The 19,545-nt window shown below is 53.5% G+C and overlaps 7 protein-coding genes across 7 annotated transcripts; 2 read left to right on the top strand and 5 right to left on the bottom strand.

Annotated features, from left to right (window-relative positions):
• Positions 1–1,800: 1,800 nt before the first annotated feature.
• Positions 1,801–4,349, top strand: BBA_07788 (OPT family small oligopeptide transporter; the record flags this gene model as incomplete). The annotated part of the gene is made up of 4 exons (XM_008602885.1): positions 1,801–2,028; positions 2,088–2,245; positions 2,330–2,524; positions 2,576–4,349. 4 exons carry the CDS (start codon positions 1,801–1,803, stop codon positions 4,347–4,349), a joined length of 2,355 nt encoding a protein of 784 aa, XP_008601107.1.
• A 1,345-nt stretch (positions 4,350–5,694) lies between these two features.
• Positions 5,695–6,965, bottom strand: BBA_07789 (uncharacterized protein; the record flags this gene model as incomplete). Its single annotated transcript, XM_008602886.1, has 3 exons — positions 5,695–6,447; positions 6,548–6,600; positions 6,833–6,965. The coding sequence occupies 3 exons, from the start codon at positions 6,963–6,965 to the stop codon at positions 5,695–5,697; spliced, it is 939 nt and encodes a 312-aa protein (XP_008601108.1).
• A 758-nt stretch (positions 6,966–7,723) lies between these two features.
• Positions 7,724–9,454, top strand: BBA_07790 (DUF1688 domain-containing protein; the record flags this gene model as incomplete). The annotated part of the gene is made up of 4 exons (XM_008602887.1): positions 7,724–8,083; positions 8,171–8,446; positions 8,495–9,301; positions 9,371–9,454. The coding sequence occupies 4 exons, from the start codon at positions 7,724–7,726 to the stop codon at positions 9,452–9,454; spliced, it is 1,527 nt and encodes a 508-aa protein (XP_008601109.1).
• A 621-nt stretch (positions 9,455–10,075) lies between these two features.
• On the bottom strand, positions 10,076–11,832 carry BBA_07791 (YidC/Oxa1 family membrane protein insertase; the record flags this gene model as incomplete). The annotated part of the gene is made up of 3 exons (XM_008602888.1): positions 10,076–10,654; positions 10,729–11,673; positions 11,758–11,832. The coding sequence occupies 3 exons, from the start codon at positions 11,830–11,832 to the stop codon at positions 10,076–10,078; spliced, it is 1,599 nt and encodes a 532-aa protein (XP_008601110.1).
• A 389-nt stretch (positions 11,833–12,221) lies between these two features.
• BBA_07792 (mitochondrial import protein) lies at positions 12,222–12,696 on the bottom strand (the record flags this gene model as incomplete). Its single annotated transcript, XM_008602889.1, has 2 exons — positions 12,222–12,329; positions 12,424–12,696. 2 exons carry the CDS (start codon positions 12,694–12,696, stop codon positions 12,222–12,224), a joined length of 381 nt encoding a protein of 126 aa, XP_008601111.1.
• A 496-nt stretch (positions 12,697–13,192) lies between these two features.
• Positions 13,193–14,479, bottom strand: BBA_07793 (uncharacterized protein; the record flags this gene model as incomplete). Its single annotated transcript, XM_008602890.1, has 4 exons — positions 13,193–13,555; positions 14,196–14,323; positions 14,376–14,388; positions 14,444–14,479. The coding sequence occupies 4 exons, from the start codon at positions 14,477–14,479 to the stop codon at positions 13,193–13,195; spliced, it is 540 nt and encodes a 179-aa protein (XP_008601112.1).
• Positions 14,480–15,669: 1,190 nt separating this feature from the next.
• Positions 15,670–18,824, bottom strand: BBA_07794 (RING-11 protein; the record flags this gene model as incomplete). Its single annotated transcript, XM_008602891.1, has 3 exons — positions 15,670–15,898; positions 15,979–18,721; positions 18,779–18,824. The coding sequence occupies 3 exons, from the start codon at positions 18,822–18,824 to the stop codon at positions 15,670–15,672; spliced, it is 3,018 nt and encodes a 1,005-aa protein (XP_008601113.1).
• Between the last annotated feature and the right edge of the window lie 721 nt (positions 18,825–19,545).

The raw sequence follows: 19,545 nt of genomic DNA on the forward strand, positions 1-19,545 counted from the left end.
TCAGGCAGCGCTGGAAATTGTCTGTCACATCGCTGAAAAATGCCCTTTTCAGGTAGGTAGCGGGGCTAGCAGACTGGCTTCAGCGGACGAAGCGCTGCAAATATATAAAGTACAGCGGCTCATCCCCCTGTGACCCCGTGACCGTCCAATTCAACGTGCAATGCAACGGCTGGGCCCATCGCTAACAAGGCACCTCGGTTTTCGTTAGGTACTCATGGTTGGCTCAACCTGCAGGCTGCATGCCAATTCCTTTCATCACATCCTGCTTGCAAACAAACACCATCACCACACTGATCAGGCCAAGCCGCCTTGGCCGATTGCTCCGGCGGTGGCGTCGACTACCTTAGTTTTTCTGCAGCCCAAGCCGACGGCACAATCCTTTCTTTCCCTTGACCAGTTGGCTTTTAGCTGACCCGCTTCCTAGGTACGCCGACGCCACTGCCAGAGATATCCGACCACCCCATCGTCAGACAACAATATTCCTTTCGGCCCGTCGTTTGCATACGTTGGCTTCATGTCTCCAAAGAATTGACTGGCTAACAGGAAAAAAAAACATGACAACCCCAAGATGACAATAAGCGAACCGTCCCCATGACCCAATGACCCCATCTCCCTGTCTAGCGTCGGCTCGCGCCAGAGGGGCGAATACCATAATCGCCAAAGGAACCTTGATCGAGCTGTCAAATTTCCATCGACAGAGGCTATGTGTTGGTGTGTCGGGACTCGGTTCGGTTGGGGCGAGGTGCTGGGCCCGCCAAAGTTTAATCTTTGTGTGCCTTTGTACGGAGTACGGATTACGGGTACCCTTTGCCTGGATTGGTCCTGACCGACGCTTGTTTTATGGATCATCTAGGTGATGAGCAGCTGCAGCCTGCCTACCGACACCCGTTATTTGGGGGCGCTCACGCGTGATGCTCCATTATCATGCTTCATCCCCGCGCTCCTCGCTCTCCTCGCGCTCCCCACGTCCCTTGGGTCGCTTGAAACAAAACTCGTCTTCTCGACCGCTCGCCGCGATGCCACCTATTTCAATGCCTTTCTTGCCGGTTGGCATGCCAAATCCGGCCCTCTCTGCACCAGCTGACCCATGCAACCACGCGCACACACACCACACAACCCTTGCAACCATATCTTGCAATCATGCAAACCCCTAAATAGCTTGACTCTCCTTGTCTCGCCATCCTCGCATGTTGCCTCGTCGCCTCAGCTGGAAGCTCCAACATGCTCCCTAATCCAACCTGGCGGCCACGAGCCAATCTCGACGTATACCCGTTGTGCATCGACCATGGAGGAAACTTTTTCTCCTTCCCACCACCGAAACACCCTCTTACAACTATGTTGCCCATACTGTAATTAGACCCAGCAACTACCTAATTAGTGGTCACAATGACTTGTTTGCCGACTTACCCTCCTTTCCTCCCATCTCCTCATATCATGCAAGCCTCCGGCTAGAGTCCGCGCCTGCTTCCACAAGTTCCTCATCTCCAAGTCTCCATATAAGTATACCTTGCCAATCATTTTCGTCTCCGCCTTGACTGCCGCGCCCGCAAGTCTCCTCCTCCACATCCTTATCCTCCTACCCAATTCGGGTAGCCCATGGTCTTTTTGTTTCTCACTATTCACATCATGTACTCTCCATCGCCCTAAAACCTGTCAATTCTCCTTGTTTAAAGCGACCTATCGCCCCGCGCTTATAATATCGCAGTCGGAAATCTTTCATTATCCTCACATCTCGCCTCACCTTGCCTCCCTTCCCATCTCTGGCAAGTGAAGAGCTTTTGCGCAAGCTCACCTATCATCATGGATGGACTCAAGAAGTTTCTTTCTCGTCAAAAGACGAATCAGTCTATCGACCACGAGGGCGAGCTTCAAGCCTTTCGCAAACAGCATCGCTGGGACCCTTTTCTCGGCGAGGACAAGCTGCGTGCCGTCGACTCGGCCCTCGACTCGGGCAACGCCGAAAAGCTCCGCCAGCTGGACAACGTTCTGATTCAGGATGACTCTCCATATCCCGAAGTCCGCGCTGCCGTACGTCCATCTGCCACCTCGAGACTTTCCTGTTCGCATAACTCACAACTCTGATTTAGGTGCCCCCCTCGGACGAGGACATGCCCGTCAACACCATCCGTGCTTGGATCATTGGTGGCGTTCTGTGCACCATTGTTTCCGCTTGTAACGTCCTTCTCGCATTGCGCCGCACACCCATCTCCATTAACTCTACCGTTGTCCAGTTGGTTGCCTATCCGTAAGTCTACCCTCATAAGTATACCCTCGAAATTGAGCAATTTTTGCTGCTTGATCTCGATTAACAAAGCTGACATTGGCACAGCATCGGCTGTTTCTGGGCCCGAGTAGTCCCTGCAAAAAGCTTTCGTCTTTTTGGTCTCAACTTTGAGCTCAACCCCGGCCCCTTCAATGTCAAAGAGCACACCATCATCACCATGATGACGGCCGCCGGCTCTGCCATCAGCTATGCCTTTGATATCCTGCTTGCCCAAGAAGTATTTTACAAGCAACATTTCAAGTAAGCTCGCTCTTCAGGTCCACATCCCAATCTACCTGCTGACTCTCCTAGATGGGGTTTCCAGATCCTGCTTGTCCTTTCCACCCAGGCCATGGGCTTCGGCATCGCTGGAATTGCCAGACGATTCCTCATCTACCCGTCATCCATGGTCTGGCCAGCCACCCTCGTCACTTGCGCCGTCATGTACGCCCTGCACAACCACCAAGCTGCCGATCCTGCTGCCACCAACGGCTGGAAGATTGGTCGCTACGCCTTCTTCCTCATTGTATCTTGCAGCACCTTTGTCTGGGAGTGGATTCCCCAGGTTTTTGCTCAGATATTCCAATTTTTCAACTTTGCCTGCTGGATTGCTCCCAACCATCTCCTGGTCAACCAGGTCCTCGGCGCGCAGTCTGGGCTCGGACTAATCCCCATTTCCTTTGATTGGAGCGTCATCAGCGCCTTTCTCGGCAGTCCCCTACAGGCCCCCGCCTTTGCCCTCGTCAACGTTGCCCTCGGCCTGATCCTCGTGGCTATTGCCGCCTCTGGCCTTTCATGGGCTGGCCCTGAGTTCTACCGGTACCTGCCTATCAGCGCCAACACAAACTTTGACCGCTTTGCCAAACCCTACAATACGAGTCGTATTCTTACGCCCGATTTTACCATGAACGAGACGGCCTACCAGGAGTACTCACCCATTATAATTTCTCCCACCTTTACACTCTCCTATGGCATGTCCTTTGCCGCTCTCATTTCCACGCTCGTCCACGTTATTCTCTTCTACGGGTCTGACATTTGGCGCCGCAGCCGCGACGTGCGCTCAGAGGAACCCGATGTTCACCTGAGGCTGATGCGCAAGTACAAAGAGGCCCCTGAATGGTGGTTTCTCGCCATTTTCGCCATGAGCTTCACGTTTGGCATGATTGCCTCTCAGGTCTGGCCCACCCATCTGACCTGGTGGGCTTTCATCCTCTGTATTGTTCTTGGCGGCGTCTTCTTCATCCCCATTGGCACCGTTCAGGCCATTACCAACCAGCAGACTGGTCTCAACGTCATCACTGAACTGGTTGTAGGCTTTATGCTACCGGGACGCCCCATCGCCATGATGATGTTCAAGTGCTGGGGCTACATGATTATTTACTATGGCCTCAACTACATTTCTGACATGAAGGTTGGCCATTACATGAAGATTCCTCCTCGCTCCATGTTTGCTGCTCAGGCCTTTGCCGTCATCTGGCTGTCCCTCGTTCAGGTGGCCACTTACAACTTTTTGCTTGGCAACATCAAAGGCATTTGCACCGAGGACCAAGCCCAGGGCCTCATCTGCCCAGCTGCTCGCACCTTTTTCAACGCCAGCGTCATTTGGGGCGTGATTGGTCCCGCCAAGATGTTTGGTGCCGGTCAGCTATTTTCTTGGCTCAACTGGTTCTGGCTCATTGGCGCCGCCCTCCCCGTCATCCAGTACTTGATCACCCGCCGCTACCCCAACAGCATCTTCCGCTACATGCTCACGCCTGTCATTTTTGGCGCCGCCGGCCAGATCCCACCGGCTACGCTCTACTACCTTTGGCAATTTGTGACCGTTGGTCTTGTCTTCAACTGGTACATTCGCCGCCGCTACTTTGGCTGGTGGCAGCAGTACAACTACACTCTATCCGGCGCCCTCGACATTGGCAACGCGCTCGCCAGCGTCGTCATTGCCCTGGCCCTCGGACTGGGAAATGTCAGCTTTCCCGACTGGTGGGGCAACACCGTCCCCTACGCCAACCTCGACGGATGGCACAACGCCACGACAAAGGTCTTTCAAAAGGGCCAAACGCCTCTGGGGCCGGAAAAGTGGTGGTAGGCTATCCATGCTATCTAGGCCTGTATATTTGGCGAACTAAACATACGATATAATGAACAAAATTGTGGCTTAACGCTTGAGGGCACAATGTCCTAGACCTACCACGAAGCGCCCTGCCAAATGCTGGGCATAATACCCTTGACTTTGATGATAGATATTTTATAGAAAAATGCTAATAGAAAAATACTCTATTACTATGCGCGGCCGAGCTAGGCCGGCGGCGAGAATTAGCCTATACTCGCTCATGTCATCTAGGTCAAGGTTAAAGGCGTCCTCCTCGGCGCCGGCACTAAAGGCGGCTTTAGTGACCAAGAAAGCCTCAAACACAGCAGCCGCTTCGAGGCTAGTGATAGCTTCAATTGTACGTGCACAGTAAAGCCATGGGTGCTCGTCGCCTAATACCACGATCTACCAACACATTACCATGTGTGCGCCATACAAATTCAGATAGAAGAGCCAGCCTCGGCGTCCTGACGTTACTGAGCCACACCCCCAGCCTCAATTTTGTTCGTCGAATAGTGAGTTGACTTGGTTCGTCAAATATTCTAGCCCGCCAGGATCGAATGTGGAGCATCTCGAAACGTTTTCTTTCTTCTCCTTTGGCCGCTTGCGGCTTTTGCCGTGCACGACTGGCCAGGGTAGAGTCATAACTGTTCGGGGGAGTTTGGACTTCAATACGTGGTAACCCATCGCGGCTCCTTGGTGTACATATTTAAGTTGCTGATTTCCAACGTAGATAATATAAATCTGAAAACATGGTTGCATGGATCCCTACGTAAAATTACATGCGGCAAGCGAGAAACAAGCAGAACCGTCCATCATGCGGCGCGATCATCGCTGCATGTCTCGGACAAGGGAGCATGGGGGGTCCCATCCCTTGACCGGCGAGCGGGTAGTCACCAGCCCTGATAACTTTCTTCTTTCCGCAGTTTTCATCCCATCCGAGCGCCAGCTCGCACATTAAAGGCCATAGTTACTATTTCGAAATTCGTCACAAGCTAAATTGCAATCTACCGCGGAATAATGCCAGTGCACATGACTTGTACTTATTATAGAAGCGCGGGATATCGAGCGACGGGCTTTTCGCTACCCACTCGCCCGCTTCACAAATTTCTTTCACGTGCATCTCTCTCTATGCCGCTGCTCTCAGTTGCTGCAATCTTTTTCTCTTGCGTCTTTAGCGCAAGGGGTGGATGCATTTTGCATGCCAGATAATTCGGGGCCCTTCACATCGGTAGTTTCACGCAATGAGGTTACCTGCTGCTCTTGCCCTTTCGTTCTTGGCGGCAGAGCCATTCGATGCTTGAGCCTGAAGACTTAGAAACCGGTTTCATAATCTTCTGCCCTAACTACTGTAGGCCTCTCCACTGCATTCGGTACCTGGGAAAACAGGACTGGCCCGGTGACTGTAATTTTCACTATTGGTGACAGGGTCCGGGATTTTCTGGCCCTCATAGTCGGGAAGCAAGGGGCGCCGGGGAACAAGGGCTCGGTACCGGCCAGGATGACGGATGGCCTGGCCAAAGGCGTATGGGTAAGGACAGTGCTGCTGCTTCAATGTCATCAATTGTCGCCGCCACAATTTTTGCCTCGACTCGGCCTCTCGTGAGGAGAATGCAAGACGCTCTATCGTACCAGTATGGCCTTTGCGCTTGGCTCGCTTGGCTGGCTCGCCCCGTTTAAAAATGTCTTGTTGGTTGTACAAGGTCAGCACACTGAGCCGCAGAGCCACACCGGTCACCATTCGAGCAGTGGGAGCAAATGCTCGGCGTTTTGGGGGGCTTCCACTCGCCACCAAGAGGTCGTGGGAGGGCCGACCTGCCGCTTTTACCTGGCACACCACTTTCTGTCTGTCTCCACGACCAGCGTTTTTAGCGTTGGTCGGGTCTCCCAAGTCGCCAAGTTGCCAAGCAGTTGGTCTTTGGTTCTGTCTGCTTATTAGCCCGGACCCCACCACACGCCACCTTAGCCCGGTGTAGCTTTTCTGGCTGTGAATCTGAGAGGCAAGCCGATCAGGGGTTTGCATCCCTGGAGGTTTCGTTGTCGTTGTTGCTTGCCAAGACGGGGGTCGTGGTGCCTGATATCTTGTAATATGGGCCTGGAAGTATCCGTATTGCAGGAGCAGATGTAATCAAGTTCAGACGCCCGCCAGCCGATGGCGTTTATCCCCTGTTGGATAACACTCGCCCAGCACGTACCAGCAGAGCATCACGGCAGTCGCCAGTTGGCCGGACCAGGCCCGTAAGAGCCCCTCCAGTTCGACCAGGTTGTCGTAGTTAGTTAGGCTCGAGCGAGATGTGTAGCAGCCGGTTTTTGATGAGGTCTGTTTCTGTGTCTGCGGTAGGTGCGGCAAATGTGCCATACTTCTTTGCCGATGCAGATGTCGAGCACAGGGGTAGCATCCGAGTCGTGAAGCGGCCGTTATAATAGCCAATAGCCAGGGTGACACCTTCCTTCCACTCGGTTGCTTGGACCCAACCAACCAACTAGCCTAGCCAAGGAAGACACAGGATGGCTTGCCTTGACAGGCGTTTTGACAACATCAGATAAGTTAGTCCCAAACTCAAACTGGTAGTCGGCCACAGTGGGTGGACAAGAGCGGCCCAACTTCAGCATTATGAAGGGCAAATGCCCAGCGCTAGGAGGCCATCCCTGTCTCTTGGTCCCCTGCCCTGCGCAGAGAAGGGGGGCGAGAAAGAAGAAGCGACGCTGGTCCGGTCAAGAGAGATGGTGTGGGCAGATCCGCGCTTGCGAAAAGAGCGGCGTCGCTTTGGACCCCCGGGAGAGCAGGTACCCGACCGAATCCTTTTCTTCTTTTTCTTTCTTTGATGAGTGTGGAATCTTCGACCTGTTCTCGCCGTTGCATCTATTATTATCGCCGTCGTCCCTATATTGTGCGCGTGTGTTTGTTGCTGGTGAGTCCATCAGCTGGCAAACAAGCTACATCAGTCGGTTCTGTCCCCCTCACCAGAGTCACCACCAACGGAACTGCTCCTGCCCGCACGCGAGCGCCAGCAAAGTGGCAGCCCTCGTGCTCCCCCGCACCCAATCCCATCTCCCTGCTGCATCGACCAAAAGTTCCCTTGGAATTTTCCTCTCCGCCGCTGCGAACCCGCCGAAATCTGCGACGATAATATTGCATTGAGAGGGGAACAATTAGGTCATATCGAGGCCGACGGCCAATTCCGAGTCACAAGATCAGCGCTTGCGGCGAATCAGCACCTGCAGTACAACGGGCCGTGACGCTGCAGCCAATCGACCGCAGATACGAGCAGAGCAGAGCGCTGAGCTGCACTAATCCAATCGAGCCCCAAGGCTACCTACCGAGAGCCCGAGACCGCCCTCAGCCGTGCGCTGCTGCATCTGTCGCCGTCATGGGTCTCTTTTCCCGCAAGGATAAGAGTCGTCGCGGGGACGCTTCCCTGCCCACCTCACAGTCCACCAACAGCTTCAACTCGTCCACATCTCGCTCTGGAGTCAAAAGAGTCTCGGCAGGAAGCATCACTCCAGCAAGCCCTCTCTCGCCATTGTCGCCAACCAAGCTTCCCAAGATGGATCTCCCCCGTCCTCCTGACCCCCAGCTTGACCCCGCCGGCTACCTGCGCAACCTCGGAGCTGTTCGCGAGCGCACTAAGCTTGTCTTTGACAAGGTCATGGACAATAGTCTACACCATTTTGACGTTGACATGGCCAAGTTTCCCGACGTAGTCACTTTTGTCTCTGGCTTGATCAAGGTATGTCTACCAGCAACTGATGCGCAGCTCGCTTAGCTCCGTCTAGCTTCAATCTTGCCTCTTTCGAAACTCATGTCCATCTTACAGAGAGATTACGACGCGCCCTTCACCACAATCCCCGGTCACGGCCGCTACCAGCACTTTTGCGTTGGCGGCCGTGATCGTATCGCAGACTTGCTATCCACTTGGCCCTCCACTGTGGATAACACGGAACGCTGCCGTCGCCTCATCGACCTGTTCCTAATCAGCGTCCTCCTCGATGCCGGTGCTGGCACTTCCTGGAGCTATAAAAGTAATGAAAATGGCAAGGTCTACAGAAGATCCGAGGGCCTGGCTATTGCGAGCTTGGAAATGTTCAAAGCTGTAAGTGCACGTTACCCCGCATCAAAGCGCCACATTGACACAATCAAGGGCCTCTTCTCGGGCAATCCCGAAAATAAATACCAAGTCGATTTCCAGGGCCTTGCCAAATTGACGGTCGATCAATTGGCTGTCGGTCTGCAGTCTAAACCTGGCAATGCGCTCGCTGGCTTGGACGGCCGTACAGACCTTCTGCTCAAGCTGTCCAATGCCCTCAAGAGCAAGGCCGAATTCTTCGGCGAAACGGGCCGACCTGGAAACATGGTTGATCATCTGCTTTCGCATCCTTCCACACAGGCATCTTCAATTCTCATTGTGCCGCTGCCCGTTTTATGGAATGTGCTCATGTCCGGTCTGGCACCCATATGGCCCGAGTCTCGCACGTCTATTGATGGCATCTCTCTGGGTGATGCTTGGCCTTGCTCCTCGATGCCTCAAGGAGCTGCCCCCTGGGAGTCCATTGTGCCGTTCCACAAGCTCACCCAGTGGCTAACATACTCGCTGATGCAGCCCATGCAGTCGTTGCTTAATATGCACTTTGCCGGCACTGAGCTTCTGACTGGCTTGCCCGAGTACCGCAACGGCGGTCTCTTCATCGACATTGGCGTGCTGACTCTGAAAAAGGACGATAGTGAGCGTGGCCTGGAGAACTACTCTGACTACTGCCGCCGCACGGGCGTCAAGGGCGTCGAGGTAGCGCCCATGTTCGAGCCTAGCGACGACGTCATTGTCGAGTGGCGCGCCGCCACAGTCGGCCTCCTTGACCACTTGACCCTCGAGGTGAACAAGTACCTGAAGAAGGAGCTAGCAGGCAATGAAATGACACTGGCACAGCTCTTGGAAGCTGGTAGCTGGAAGGTATGTGCAACCACCCGGCAGGCCTCCCCCGCCACATTGATAATAGCGCAGTTCATTAACGGCGACTAGGGTGGTCGTGAAATCGCCGAAATCAACCGGCCAAATACAAAGGAGCCTCCCATTCTCATTGAGAGTGACGGCACCGTATTTTAAGCTAGCCCAAATCTTCATCAAAATTCATCCCATCATGACCGGTTGCTGGTACATAACTACAGCACCCATGAAGTTATATTCCCCGTTCACTACACCATGCGCATGACCACTGACAATGATGTGTCCCTCTTGTCCTCCAGTCCACACGAAACGACATACAGCTGAAGCCCGTCATTGATGACGTACTGTTTTACTAATCAACTTTGTTGCTTCGCTCTTTATGATTTCCTATTTCTTTGGCGGGGTCTCTTTGTTATCAAACTGTAGCGAGGGGCGCGTCTCAGTGTAGAAATGTCAATCATCAAGATTATTCACGCGGATGGGATTTGTTCATACCTTGATATTCTTTTCGACTCGTACATCTTCGTTTTCATAATTTACTTGGCAAATGCAAATGAGATGTCTGTAAATCTGATTATACATTGTACATGGCTAAGATGTTCTTTCAAGCGTGCCTCCTCCTATGGCGTCACCTTTCCTGCTGTCCTTTGATGCTAGTATACAACATGCCACCATTGCCACGTCCGCCAGCACAACCCTCTGCGATAGTATTTACACACGTCTTGAAATACTTCAAATCGTGAAATGAAAACAGTACAATACAAATGACGATGGACGTCTCTACTTCTTGCCCTTGTATTTCCTGCTAAACTCTTCGCGCTCCTGCTGCCGGCGCTTGTCCTCAAGCTTCTGCATCAGCTCCTTGCGATTGCGTTCCGCCTTTTCCGCGTCTGTCGCCGCCATGCGGCCGCCGAAGCTGCCGAGCTGCTGCGACATGCCCTGCTTGGCGTCATTGAAGCTGCTGTTGACGCGCTCGGCAAAACTCAGAGGCTTGGCGACCTCCTGGGCTGTCGTCGGCTTGGGCGGTGGTACGGCGGCACCGCGGGGTGCCTCGTAGCGGATGCCCTTGGGGATAAGCTCAGAGAGAGACGAGCCGCCGCTGGCGGCAGTAGAGGAAGTGCGGGCACTGACGGACGAGGCGGGCTCGGGGGGCGGGCCCATGAGGAGGCCGAGGCGGCGGCGGAGCGAGGGGATATCGAGAATCAGCGAGGTGGCGAGGGTTGCGCCGGCAAAGGCAATACCCATGACGTTGATGCCGGCGGCGAGGAAACTAGTAAACAAGAAACCGACACCGCCCAGTACCCAGGACATGGGCTTCATCATCTTTCGCTGCGCTGAGGCCATGTATTTTTGGCCAATCTGGTGATAACAATACAGGTTAGTTGTCATGTAAAAGGCTTGGCTGACGGAGATGCTGGATGATGCAAACGTACCTGTATCGAGAGAATCATGAGACCGGTGGCCAGGGCAGGTAGAACAAAGTACGGGTCGCGGGCAGTCAAGTCGGTGAACCACAGGAAGCCCGCGTCCTCCATGCCAGGCACGGGCAGGTTGCCCATCTGGCGCACAAGCTTGAACAGGCCAATCGTAAACGGAAACTGCACCACCAGCCAGAGCAGGTTCGCGTTGTTGACGCCGTACTCCTTCTTGAGCAGGTCGGCTATGACCTTTGCCTGCTGGCGCTTCTCCATGCCGTCGACGCCGGCGGCGAGCGACTCCTTGGTGAGGCGGTTCATCTCGACGGCGCGCGGGTCGGCCTGCATGTGCGCGACGCGGCCGCCGTTGCGCATCTGCATGATGTGCGGGATGAGCATGGCGGCACGCAGCGCAAAGGCCGACGCGACGATGCTCATGCCCCAGCCGAAGCCCGTCGACGTGTGAATGTACTCCAGCAACCACTGCATCACCGACGTCGGGCCCCATCCGTTGTCCAGACCCAGCGCCGCCAGGTATCCCGGCTCGGTCGACGACAAGTCGAGGAGATCCGTGGCGCTCAGGCCGCTGTTGCCGCCGCCGCCGCCGCCGCCGCCAAAGTCGCTCAGGTCGCTGTTGGCTAGGGGCGCCGTGGTCGTCGGCTCCGTCAGCGGCGGTGCAGCTGAGATGCTGTCGGTCGCGGCGTCGGCGGCGCTCGAGGCCGCATGCTGCTGCTCTTGTGCGGCTGCTTCGGCCCGGCGCGCCTCCTCGAGGGCCTGCTCGCTGGTCTTGCTGCTGCTGCTGCCCCAGCCCCAGAGAGACAGGTTGCGGCTAGCAGCGACACTGCCGAGAGCTAATGGGGTGATGCCAGCCGCCGCAGGAGATAATCTGGCGCGCATGCCCTGTCCGGAGATTATTGCGGCATTTCGATTGCTCGGAATCGATCGTGTCGCAAATGTGCGGCCCTACCAGCATGAAGAAAAAGTGTTAGAGGATGTAGGCGTCTAAGATGGGGTTGGACCTCATGGAGGCAGAGGAAAAGGACGCACGATCAATCGGGTTGTTGTCTGGCCTCTGGTGAATCCCGCGGGAAAGGACCGAGCAATTCCTCTGCTGGGAATCATGGTGCCGGGTGTGATGAGGTTGAGATGCGAGGTTACGGACACGGTCCATTGGCAGGTGTACAGGTGCAGGCAACTTTTTTTAGAGCGACAAGGCGGGCCGGATAATTCTCGGGGGCGACCGCCAGCAGCTTGACCTCGACAGCAACAGCGGTCTACATCTCATCAAAGCGGTATGAATTTGCACTGTGATGTTTCGATCATGGTTTTGGAGTTTTATCTATTTTTTTGTATATTTGTGTGTAGATGCGAAGGCACTGTAAAGACATCCTTTGTTTCAGTTCAATCCCCAGAAGCAGCTGTCCTGGCCCGACACGTCTCATCTGCATTCTTTAATCTATAAAACCATGGCTGACAAAATCGCATTCCCAACATGTGTGGTATCCTTTATATTATTCCAAGCTCGCAAAATCAGACAGCGTCACGCCGGGCACTCGCTTCTCACGCGCCTCGATGCCGGGTCCGATTGCATGTGCTTTTCTCCGTGAAACGGGAAAGACCTGTGAGTGGACATTAGCACAATCCCATCAATCGCTACATGGTAGTCAAGAGCCAAGACAGCTTCGAATCCCGTCGCAATCGGTCACAGCTTACCTTTGTGCCTCCCCATCCCAGCCGAAAGGCGGCCTCGTGAGCAAACAGCTCGCCAAAGCCCAGCATCATGCCATTGATGAACGGCAACAAGATGTTAATAGCAGTGCCGCGCAGCAGCGACCATATCGTCGGAGGCTTGTACAGGATGACGGGTGAGCTGGACGTGGACGCGGGCGAGGTGGAGAGCTCGTCGCCAGGCGAGTACTGTTCGCTGTCGGAGCGCATCGTCACGCCCGACTCGGCGAGCGGGTTGGGCTGATCGTCGAGTGACATGGTGTCGAGCAGCGGCGGTCGAGAGCACCCTTAAATCTTTGATGGCCAATCTCGCTCCGGGAACGGTGCAATGCAGGTACCTGTTGTTGAGCGCGGTCGGAATGATGGGAGACGTCGGCGCCCGGGGAAGCTCTCCGAGATCCTTATGTAAAGGTGGGTCACATACATAGGACGTGCATAACTCACAGTGAGAAATTGTGAACTGGTCGGCCTATGCGGTAGCTGATCAATACTGAGAAAATACTAGAATGCATTTCTAGAAAAATGCTCGATTAATTCTCTCGTGAAAGCTAATTTATTTGTATTTCCTATACACGGAAGATGTGTCGGCGTACGTTGCCACCGTGGCCGTTGAATCTGCTGCCCCAGTGTGCTACTGAAGCAGTTGTCCCACGCATTCTGATGCATATCCGCATAACATGTATCTGAATTGCGAACTCTAACAGAGACTGTCTCTCCCGTTTTGGTCACGCGAAATTGCCGCTCACGTCGTGGACTAAAACCAGTATATATCGGAGTCTGCGCCATTCAGGCGGTTCTCCTTGTCCAACTTGCTCAGCAGGTTCTTGACCCTGACGACAACAGCTTTCCCGTATTTCGGACCTGGGGGCGGCATAGCGACGCTCAGATCGTTGCGCAGCCAGACAGGGCGACGCTCCAACGTGGCCGCATCCACGGCTTTGCGCATCACCTCGTAGTCATTGTCGTCGTAGCCTCCGCCCAGGATGACGGCCTTGGCGCCGTCGGCGATGTTGCCGGTGCCCACGCTGCTGGCTGCCTGCCGTCTCGGGCGCGCTCCCCTTGAGGACGAGGGGCAGATCTTTGACACCAGCTTCGGGCGTCTTGACAAAGTGCACGACTGCTCGAGGGTTAATACAGTTGGGCGATCAAGCTGGGCTCGGCAACATGGTGGAAATCGATATAGAGGTAGGGTCGAGAAATTACACACGCTCATACTCTGGCTTGAGCCCGTCTGCGACGGACTCGCCAATTGTTTCCCGCCGGCCGCATACAATCACAGGGATGGCTTTGGCGGCCATGGAGGAGGCTGAGAAGCTGCGGGATAAGTGGCTTCGGACTGTGATGTAACGAGGAGCGGAAAGAGATAGCGGCAAGACTACGCTGCGGTGTTGACAGAATAGTCTCGAGGCAATCATTATTTCAACGATTGAAGGAACGGCCAGAGTTGATGTACGTCATTCAGTTACTGATGCTGTGACTAGCTAGTTAGGTAGTTGGTTAGTGGCGACTGGTTGGCGAGTTGGCGTGCAGCACTACTAAAGGCCTGTAAGCATTTGAGACTCCGAATAATAAACGTATTAAATTCTATATGAAGGCAGGTCACACAATACTGTCGGCTACTTGCGAGGAAGTCTGAGGTTTGCCTGAATCCGAGCTAGTAATTGCTCCCGTGTATCACTTGCCTGTGGGAAGAGGTTGCGCTGCAGGTATACATTGTTAAGCACTGGCAAATTGCCAACGTCATCGGTGCAACTCACGGCCTCGAGCCACCTTCGCATCTCCTCTCTTGTCCACGTCTCTGGATCTCCCTTGGGTTCTGGATCGGCAGGAAACAAGTCACCAGCGAGCATCCACGCAGTGGCAGCGGCGACTACGCCTCCGAAGGCTGCGAGGCTTGTCAGGTTTGTTGAGCGCGACAGGCGCTGTGGCATACTTACCAAGAACCATGTTCTGCCAACAGTTAGTTTTGCGGCTCTTCAAACCGGGCTAGAGTTGCAGGATTTACCTTGGACTTTAATGTATTATCAAGTAGAGTGGGCATTTTGATGATCGTAGATGAGAAAAAGTTGAAGGAGTTGAGCAAACGTTGGTTGGAAAAAAGGCCAGATCAACAAGCTCAGCTTGACATGTGTAGCTGCGTAAGTGACTGCGTGGCCTTGGCTTGTCCAAACTGCCTTGTTTACGGCTGCACACCCAACCGGAACAAGGCCACACCAACACGGCAAGACAAGAATCGAAAAACTGAAATAATTTTGCTTTGTTGGATACTGATTATGTGCTGATGGTTCTCACTTTTTTTTCCCAGGATCTCAAGCTACGTCCATCATGTAAATAGCTTTCATCTCCAGTACACCAGTTCTGGGCTCACCCAGCTCCAGTGGACCTGCTAGGCGCTTACACAGCGTTGTCGCAGTGGAATTCCAGAACCAAAAGCAATCGCTTGAACACGCAAGAGACCAGGCTATTTAAATCTGGAGCATTGGGAGACCACTTTTGGCTCGCTAGACGGTCAAATTTTCGGCCATGGCGCGCCTCCTGCCGAGTACGACGATTGAGGCTTTGGCAAGTAAAGAGGCGCCGACGAGACTATTGAGGTTCGTTCGGCTGGGCGAGCAAGCAGCATGAGTCCCGAATGAAGAGGCCAGCCGCTGCTAAGAGGGTGCCTTTACAACCCACCACTTATTAGGCGGGCGCCTTGTCAACCTAACTATCGACCAGGCCCGATCTGCCAGCTTTTGCTGTAGTTGAAATACAAGGAAGTAGCTCTTTCTCATTTGCTCGCCTAATGACCTATTTCACAGTTAGATACGCCTAAGTTTGAGCAGTGTTGATGTGATGCAAAATGATATATATAAATCAGAGTACGGCATGATACGATGAAGATTGCCTTGAAGGTATAACAAGATATGAAAAGTACGTAAATATCGAAATTTGCATCTAGGTGTCCCATTCTTGCCTCAAATCGGTTTGCCACAAGCGTAGCCATGGACTTTTTACGTGCTGGGAGTAGGATACTGTAGATGCGCACCCACCAGCAATTTCGACAACGCACAGTCTGCGACACACGTCAACAACGTCAAAGAAACAGCAAGTCTCTGTCTTTAGAATTACACGCTTCGGAGCTAGTACATGATAGCAAAATACAAAACAAAACACGAGATACCCTCCCCAGCTTGAGGGTCTTTCCTCCTCCATCTTGCTACTTAAAGGGTTCGCCTTCACTATATTGGCTTAATTACCACGGAACAAAAACTGCATGTCCGCGGGGGTTAGCGACTCCATCGCTTTGTCATCGCCATTCACCGTCGAGTGAATCATGCTCGTCTTCTTTTCCTGAATCAGCACCATCCGGCTCTCAACCGAGTCCTCGATGCACAGACGCGTGATCGTGCACGGCCGCGTCTGCCCGATCCGGTGGCATCGATCTGCTGACTGCCATTCGGCCGCAGGGTTCCACCATCTGCCCGTCGCACAAAGCATGTTAGTGACATCTTGATTCTGTGGAGGAAGGAGCAGGCATGACAAAGAGAATCAACTTACGGATCGACAATAAAGACGCGCGAGGCTTCCGTCAGGTTAAGTGCAACGCCGCCGGCTTTCAGTGAAACGAGGAAACACTCCACGTCCACGTTGGTCATAAAGTGCTCAATCGACGCCTGACGCTGCGCGGGCGTCATGCTACCATCGAGCATGACCGTCGTGATGCCAGCGCGGCGCAATCGCCACTCTACGAGCTGCAGCATCGTTGTAAACTGCGAAAAGATGATTGACTTGTGCGATGCATTATTCGATCTGAGTTTGTGCAGCTCGTGCACCAAGAGCTCAATCTTGGAGGAAGACGTCCAATTCTCCATCTTGATACGATTGATAATTGAAGACTTCTTCACCATGGACAGGTCCTGCTCAATCTCGGGCTGCTCCAAGTCAATCGACAGGGGAATGTGGCAGCGCGGACAGTCGGGTTCGTCAGTTGAGTGTATGTAACTGGCCACACACGCGCGGCAAAAGTCGTGCTTGCAGCGACTGCGCACCGTATCTTCGGACGGCTCATCGCAAATGCAGCAGACGAGCACATTCTGGCCGCCCTCGGCATTCTTCTTCAGAAGCAGATCAGGATGGTCCGCAACCTGACGCATCTGCATGATGAGACCAAAGATGTTGGCATAATTGTTGAGCAAGATATTTTGATGAACGTAGGTATCAAACTTGCGCCGGCCGTTTGTCATGATGCTGCCGGCGAAATCATTCTCCTCCTCGCCAAAGAATTGACGGTTGACAAAGATTTCCTTGACCGGTAACTCCATCGCATTGGTATGGTCTTTTTTGAGACGGCGAAGCATAATGCGCTTCGTCATCAGCCGAAGCTTGCGGAACGCTTCGCGACCGGGCCCAAAGTTGCCAAACTTTTGGATCGGGTTCAAAAGTTCCTGGTTGAAGACGGATACGTGCTGCATACCGCCGTGGCCGCAACTCTTACATCGATGGTCAACGTCCATGCTCCACTCCAAGGTAGAGCAAGGGCACTGCTTGCACAGGTAGGATGCAAAGGGCTTGATATTGAGGAACCTGATGAGGGAAAAAAACTCGCCGATTCTGTTCTGAAGCGGAGTGCCAGTCAAACACCAACGATAATTAGTTTTCAGTGCAAAGCATGCCTTAGCCGTCATCGTTGTTCGTGTCTTGATGCAATGGGCTTCGTCCAGAATAATACGATGAAAGTTGATGGCATGAATCACACTTTCCTCCTTGTAGAGTCCCTCCTTGCGCTTGAAGCCACGTTCCTGCTTTCGATACATGGACTCCAGACTGTTGTACGACATCATAATCACGTCGTACTTCTTCAAGTCTTTAACTTGAATTCCCTTTGTCTTGGTATTCGTACCGTGAAAGACGAATGTCTTGAGTGTTCCATCGGTGTAAGATTTGATCTCTGACTGCCACTGCATCAAGGCAACTGGGGGTACAAGCACCAAACTGGGTTGCTTAGCAGGGTAATCAGACATGATGAGTGATACGGCCTGAATCGTCTTCCCCAACCCCATTTCGTCGCCGAGGAGGCCGCCACCCCACTCTTGCTTTTCCATCTCCTTCATCCAAGCAAGACCTTCAAGCTGGAAGGGTTTGAGGCGACGCGAGATCGTCGACGGCTGCTCTGCCCTACCCGCATTTATTTCTGGCATATTTTCGAGATCAGTCCACATGGTTTCGAGCTCTGGATGATGAGTCTCGAGGCGGAGACGCTCGGACCGACCACGACGCTTGTCTCCACGCCTGTATGCCTTGCGAGAGGCGGCAATTTCTCGCATTTCAGTCTGTTGAGCGTGTTCATTCGAAGCGGCGAGTTGTTCAATCGACTCCTCGTAAGCAGAGTCCTCGTCCGAAGTCTCCAGCGAAGAAGGGGGACTATGGGTTCTGGGCATATGTGGACTGATCGCGGCGCTGGATTCGCCGACACGAGGAGCAGAGCGCGTTCGCTGTTTGCCTTTAGACTTAGATAGGGGTTCGTCGTCACTAGAGACCTCGAATACAGAGTCATCAAGGGAGCTAAGGTCATCCGAGTCCGATATCTCAATTGTTGCATCCGGCTCCTTGCTGCCAGATTCCTCGTCAGGAAAGCCAGTAGCAGAACCCGCAGAAGCGACTGCGGTATCCATGTCAGTATCCGAAGGCAAGCCATCCTCAGAATCGGGTATCACTTTGCTCCTCTTTGTTCGGCGGCTTGATCCCGTATTCGCCCGCTCCCTCTTCGCTGGCATGCTTGCTCTGGGGGTCCCAACAGCACCGTCGGACATAGAGCTACCTCCCCAAAAAGGGGCCTTGGCATATTCCTCTTCTTGTAGCCTTCGGGCGACTTTGGCGTCCGGCGACTCATCGGAGAATGCATCATCATCGTCAGAGTCTTGAACAAGGTCAGCACGGCGCTTACCCTTTGCATTCAGGGACAAGCTGCTTGTGCGCAGGGCACGATCTCTGTCGGCACGGCCTTTGGAGGTAGGAACTTCAATCACGAATGTTGTCCGCTTTCCAATAAGGTCTCCAGCCTCTGTTGATAGCGGTGTAGGCACAACGCTGGTAGCAGGAGTGAAATCGCTGGCCTCGTCTGAGGTCAGTTCTGTGGGGGTTGCGACGGATGAAACAGTTGCGCTGGGAGGTGCTTTAGTAGCGATGCGACTGAGACGAGTTGTTGTTTTGCTCGTAGTCGACTCTGTAACTGATGGTGCCGGCGAGGAATTGTTGCTTGCCAAGAGAGACGATCTAGTAGATCGCCTTGTACTATTGCTAGCTGCAACAGGTAGAAAGGGTCAATAGAGAATGGCTCAGATGGTTCTCATTCACATACCAGACACCGGAGTGGAGGTACCACCCGAAGACCGTCCACGACGCATCTTGCAAAGTTAAATTTTCCGCAGAGAGAGTTTTGTAAATGAAATGAAGTTAGAAGAGAAGAACGTAGCACCAATGTTCAAGCTGCGCTGAGGCCTGGCTCCTGGCGTGCGGGTATTGGCTCTGGGCTATCAGCGAGGGCAGCGGCGATTCAATAGTACTGGGTGGCGAATAGTGTCTAATTCGGATTCCTCGCCACTCATTTGGGGTGCACTGTTCAATAGAGACTCAAAAACACAAAGCGAGGTTTCGAAAATGAAATTTCTGGTGCTCAAGTGCCTGCGTGCATTGAACAGGTGTGAAAGTTGGTCTCGTTGCTTTTTGCTGGCACCGTGAATCACTTACTGCTCGGCACAGTGCCAATAATGACGACTTACGTCGCTGGCCCGCGGAATTTCGTTACAGGACTCCACGTGCGGGCCCTGAAAAGTTAAATAGCCAGTGCGCCAGGTACCGCGCACTGTATCCGATGCACGAAAACCCGCCATGGTCCTCGATTGTGGGCGGGCCCTCACAGTGCGAGCTAGATTGGAAATCTACCCCGATCACGTGACACCGTGTTAGAAGCGCGAAAATTTACATGACACGCTTCGGCGTTTGCACTGGGCTGTGCCAACTTCATGAACGCCACTGTGCAGCCGAAAGAGGACTTGCAGACGTTCCCTTTTCTCACTTGTGTTTGCTTCTCTTTTCGTCCGCACGCAAAGACAATCTGTTCTTCAC

The sequence above is a fragment of the Beauveria bassiana genome (assembly GCF_000280675.1).
Source record: "Beauveria bassiana ARSEF 2860 unplaced genomic scaffold BBA_S00028, whole genome shotgun sequence".
Classification (NCBI taxonomy): Eukaryota; Fungi; Ascomycota; class Sordariomycetes; order Hypocreales; family Cordycipitaceae; genus Beauveria; species Beauveria bassiana.